This window comes from Oratosquilla oratoria, chromosome 3 (assembly GCF_046742065.1).
Source record: "Oratosquilla oratoria isolate Oo_2021 chromosome 3, ASM4674206v1, whole genome shotgun sequence".
NCBI classification, from domain to species: domain Eukaryota; kingdom Metazoa; phylum Arthropoda; class Malacostraca; order Stomatopoda; family Squillidae; genus Oratosquilla; species Oratosquilla oratoria.
In genome coordinates, this window is record NC_134779.1 from 4,257,180 (window position 1) to 4,262,849 (window position 5,670).

General features: G+C 42.9%; 1 protein-coding gene across 1 annotated transcript; it reads right to left on the reverse strand.

Annotated features, from left to right (window-relative positions):
• Positions 1–224: 224 nt before the first annotated feature.
• LOC143020116 (uncharacterized) lies at positions 225–1,583 on the reverse strand. Its single transcript, XM_076176277.1, has one exon. It carries the CDS (start codon positions 1,581–1,583, stop codon positions 225–227), a length of 1,359 nt encoding a protein of 452 aa, XP_076032392.1.
• Positions 1,584–5,670: the final 4,087 nt, after the last annotated feature.

Genomic DNA, 5,670 nt, shown 5'->3' on the forward strand with positions numbered 1-5,670 from the left:
GGTTTTGATGCTGCTCTCTGCATTTCTCCTGGAGCAAACGTGCTACATATACCATATCTGTGGTTGACCTCTCCCGCCGAAAACCACATTGTGATTCAGGAAGGATCCTCTCAGCTATGTGAGAGAGAAGTCTCATTAGCATAATGCGTGCTAACGTCTTGCCAGCCGTTGAGAGGATGGTGATTCCTCTGTTGTTGTTGAAGAGAGACTTTTCACCCTTTTTCTTATAGATAGTGACTATTTTTTCCATCTTTAAATTGTTGTGGAACGCAGCCAGACTCCCAACAGCACTGGAAGAGCTGTTGTAATTGAGTTGCAATTTCAATACCCCCATATTTGAGAAGTTCAGCTGGGATATTGTCTGGTCCGGCAGCTTTGTGATTCTTAAGGGCAGCTATTGATTTAATTACCTCCTCAATTGTAGGTACTGAGTCCAGTTCATGTGAGACTGGAAGTTGTGGGACTTCACTAAGAAATGATGGGTCAGTAGGGTTTGAGTGGTTTAGTAGCTGCCTAAAGTGTGATGCCCAGCGATCGAGTATTTGGGTTGAGTCTGTGAGTAGGTGGGTGCCATCAGCAGATCGGACAGGTTTAAGCGCTGAGTATGCAGGGCCATACGCAGTTTTCAAAGAGGTGTAGAAGTTATGGAGATCTCCTAGGTCCATATAAGATTGCATCTGGGCTGCCAGGTTGGTCCACCACTTGTTTTCCATGTCTCTTGGGAGTCTTTGGAGCTCGGAGCGTCCTGCTGAGAACTGGTTTCTGGTGGTAGGAGATGGGTTACGGAGGTAAAGGTCATGGGCTTCGTTCTTTGCCGTAATAAGATCATGAATGTTTTCGGCATTTTCATCAAACCAGTCGCGGTGTCCTCGATTGGTTGAGCCTAAGACGGCTTTTGCAGTTTGCAGGAGGGTGGCACAGACATTGTTCCATGATGTAGTGAGAGATTCAGTGGTGATGTTTGAATCTCCTGTTGGTTGTCGAGCTGGTGGAAGTGAATCTGTCACAGGCTGTTGGAAAGCTTCTCTAGTGTTTGAGTTTTGAAGAGCAGCTAGGTTAATTTTAGGACTGAGGTTTCTTCTGCGGGTGATAGGTCTGATTTTAAGCCACAGTATGGATCTGACCAGCCTATGATCTGTTGAGGCCTCTGCTCCTCTCATAACCCGTATAATTAAGACTTCACTGATATCGCGTTGCCTGACTATCACGTAGACTAATGAGTGCCAATGTCCTGATCTTGGGTGCATCCATGTTGCTTTGTGCATATTTCTAAGTTGAAATTTGGTATTGGTGATGGTAAGAGAGTGTTCGGAGCATAGCGTGAGCAACCTGAGTCCATTTTCGTTGCATTTTCCTATTCCATGTTGCCCGAGTACTCCTTCCCAGAGATGGTGGCTGCTATCTACACGTGCGTTTAGGTCGTTAAGAAGGAGAATCTTATCTCTGGGTGGGATATTCTCTAAGTTTTCGTGGAGGCAGTTGTAAGATGTGTCTTTAATATGTTCTTCAGATGGTAGCGTTGGGCCATAGACACTTGAAAGTGTAGCGTACTGGGCTTTGGCGAGTGGTATGCGCCAAGTCATAATTCTAGGGCTGATACCAGTTGGAGCGGTTGGAATAGTTTATAGTATAGATGACCGCACTGCAATGCCCACGCCCATTTGTCTTGGTTGATCAAGGGGAGCCTCTTGCCAGAAGAAGGTGTAACCTTCTCCTGTTTCCGTAAGGGATCCTGAATCTGGAAGCCTACTCTCGCTAAGGGCAGCGATGTCTATCTTTTAACGGGCTAGTTCTGCCACCACGAGAGCAGTACGGCGTTTAGGTAAGTCCGGGTTGGAGTCTAGAAGTGTTCTCACATTCCATGAGGCAATTTTCAAGGTTTTGTATTTCATAGTACGACCGCTGTAAGGGACACTCTGGTGAGCGCGGTTACCCACCACAAGTTTAGCGGGGAGCAGGTAATTTTTAAGTCTCCTTTTATCGACCCTACCTCTAATTGAGGTGGGCAGTGCTGTCCCTGAATAGGGCTGCCAAGACGCCCAGAGAGTCACCGAAGGCAGACTGCTGCTCCAGGTTCAACCCGCCAGCGATCATGTGCACTGGGCCGCCTGCCGTGCAGCCGAAGGGCTAAGGGCTCCCAGCATTCCACACCTGCCCTCGTCAGCAGCCTGACTGTTGCTGTAGGACTTTTGGGATGAAGAATGAGATGGGATGAGGAAGCACAGAGTGAAACATGTGCATATGATATTTAAGGTGGTAGGGAGATTGCACATCTCTCGGGTCCACCATCTTCCCCTTTCTCTGCAGAACCCGGTGGCTGGGATGTGAGCCGAGACAACCGGTGCAGGGAGCAGTTGCAGCGCTCTGCCGCAGACCCCTTACTGGTGGGGCAGCGCCTATCGCTTGAGCAGCCAAGCGAGCATTAGAACTTAAAGCGGCTCTGGTCGCAGGCAGGCCTCGTCCTAGAGCTTGGAGGCATTTTCAGGCTGCTATTGCTAGTAGCAAAACGTCCTTCATCCTGATGAGGCCTACAGGCATTTGGTCCATGACTGCTTATTATTGATTATTCGCAGCTAGCCTGCCTATCGGAAGGCCTTGTCTCATTCCACCATTTGAGGCCATGTCGATGGGGGTGTGGTCGCCCCTCACGAGTGTTTGTGGCCCGGGTTTGCTCCCGTAGCCTTGTGTCGACCAAGACTAACCCACAAGGCAGTGGGGTAGGAGTTGGTGAGGAGTCAATGTTTGACCACACATCGGTGGACCATAACTCCCACCTCTGGAGCCTCCTGCTGCTCCGAGATCTCCTGCAAAGTCAGCCTGGGGCCTCGAGGCGCCCAGTTACCATGCGTAGCAACGAGGAGGCCCTACATGAGTCTTGGTGATGGAGAGGTTATGTACTGGCAGGGAAGACTTACGCAAGGCGGCTCCCTTTTTGTAACTAGACTAGCCAGTGGTGGTATGTGAAAGCGAGAGGGCATGCAAAGCAATGCCAAAGCACTAACTTGATACTAGCCACACTAGACACATCACATCACCCTGTGCAATTTGCACCTACGCATATATATATATACTGTATATATATATATATGTATATATATGCATATATATATACATATGTATATATACATACATACATACATATATATATATATATATATATATATATATATATATATATATATATTGTTGAGACATTCTGACAGTTTGACGTAAGCGGAATAGGAAACACAGGAGTCTTAGTCTTGAGTTTATTCCTGACTAGTTTCGCAGGTATGCTTTTTCAAAGGAATAGGTTTACAAACGGGCTGTGGGCATTATATACAAGGGGTGGACCCCACCACCTCCCCGAGTTACCATAGTTGGTGACGAGTGTGAACATTACATTGTGGCTAACGTAACAATGATGAAATTTACAATGAAATATGATAACACTAATAACAAAGAAATTAATAATAGTAAATGTAACAATAGTATTTGCTATCATCAACTCTCTTTCTAGACACATTTCCACCATCAACTCTCCACTACGATTCTTTCCTGGAACTCCACATTTCCCAACCACTCCATCATTTGGATCCTTTCCTACCCTAGCATTAAGGTCTCCCAGTACTATTACATTTACACTTCTCCCTAAACCCTCTATGCACTCATTTAAATCTATTCAAAAGGCCTCCCTTTCTTCTACACTCTTCTCACTGCCAGGCCCATATGCACTTACAAAAACCCACATCTCCTCTCCCAGTTTCACCTTCATCCACATCATCCTTGAGGAAACCTCCTTCCACTCCACTACACGTTTACCTATCCCTTCACTTACTAGTATAGCCACCCCTTCCCTCCCTCGACCTCTCTTCACTCCTGATAACCTCCCACTTACACTCCCAAACTTACAATTGCCCTTCCCTTTCAGCTTAGTTTCACTCAAAGCCAACACATCCATCTTTCTTCTCACAAACATACTACCTATCTCTTCCCTTTTACTCTCATCTGTACCACATCCACGCACATTAAAAGACCCAAATCTTAGGGTGCTGGTCCGAGAACTTCCAGACCCTCTTATGCCTTTGCTTTTACTTTTAGGAATGTGCCCTGTGGGGCTACAAGGAGAAGGATGCCTAGTCCCAATCCCCGTCCCTTTATACATATATATGTATATACATATATATATATTTATATATATATATATATATATGTTGACTATATTATGACAAATAAGATTGAAGGTGAAAGAAGTTGACGAGGAGAAATGGGAGAATTTTACGCCTTAACGTTTTGACCCGCAGGGTCTTGATCACAAAGCTAACAACTCAAACGTAACCGGATATGTTATACACGGACGGGTCATCTTATGGGACGCTTCGGAGAGCTTGTTATTTTATCTGCGTATTCTTTTATTATTAATAAGCTTGTGGCTTTTGCTAAACATATAAATCCTTCTCTATGGTTAATGTTGTTATTAGTGTTGATATATGCTGCCTCAATTGTCTTCCTTAGTTTCTTGGATGATCCTTTATTTAATACGGTTGTGTTGTTCCAGTCTGGAAGGTGACCATGTTTATCCACATGTATTACTATGGAGTTAGATGTCCTATGGGCTTTTACGTCATTTCTATGTTCATTTATCCTTTTATTAAGTCCGCGACCAGATTCACCAAAATATGAAGAGGGACAGCTTTTACACGGGATTTTATAAACAACGCTGTTTTTGTTAGTGGGATTATTGTCGCTACGTGTTACCAAATGTCCTACTTTGCTACCTGACGTCCTGGCTATTTTGATGCCCGCTTTTAGGAGAAAAGTGTCTAGGTATGAATTAACATTAGAGTTTGGGTTTGTGATATATCTGGTTTCATTATTTCATTTATTATCATTTATATTTTTATTTTCATCTTTACTTTTGTTAATTATTTCTTTGGCTTTCTTTTTCAACCTACATAAGAGACCTTTTGGATATTTGAGTTTGATGAAAGTCTCAGTAATATGTTGTAATTCAGGATCTAGAAATTCTTTACTGCATATACGAAATGCTCTGAGGAAGAAACCCATTATAATACCTGTTTTAGTTCTGTCATCATGTATTGAGTAGAAGTGTATACAGTCTTCTTTATTGGTGGGTTTCCGGTATACTGAAAATTTCACATTTTTATCTATTCTATGGATAATTGTGTCTAAGAAAGGTAATTTTCCGTTATTTTCATTTTCTGCAGTAAATTGTATATTTTCATTTACACTGTTTAATCTCCTGAGTTTGTTATTAATGTCTGTATCCTTAGGTACAATTACGAGTATGTCATCAACATACCTAAACCATTTACTATTCCTACCCATTATAGTCATGTATTATTCTGTTTCGAGTATTTCCATGTATAAATTTGCTAACACTGCAGAAAGGGGACTACCCATGGCGAGGCCAGAATGTTGTCTGTATTCAATATTATTGAAAGTGAAAGCGCCAAATCCTACACAAAGAGAAATTAATTCGAGGTAATCTTTTTTGGGTACGGGTAGATCTTAATTTTTCAAATTATTTACTACTCGTTCAACAGCATTTAGAGCGCCTTTTATTGATACTCGAGTATATAAAGAGGTGACATCGTAGCTGGCTAGTTTCTTGTTATTGAAATCTAAAACTTTTAAGAATGATAATAAATGTAATAATGAAACCAGATA

Coding starts and splice junctions, on each gene's coding strand:
- LOC143020116 (XM_076176277.1), bottom strand. CDS start 1,583: ATGACTTGGCGCATACCACTCGCCAAAGCCCAGTACGCTACACTTTCA.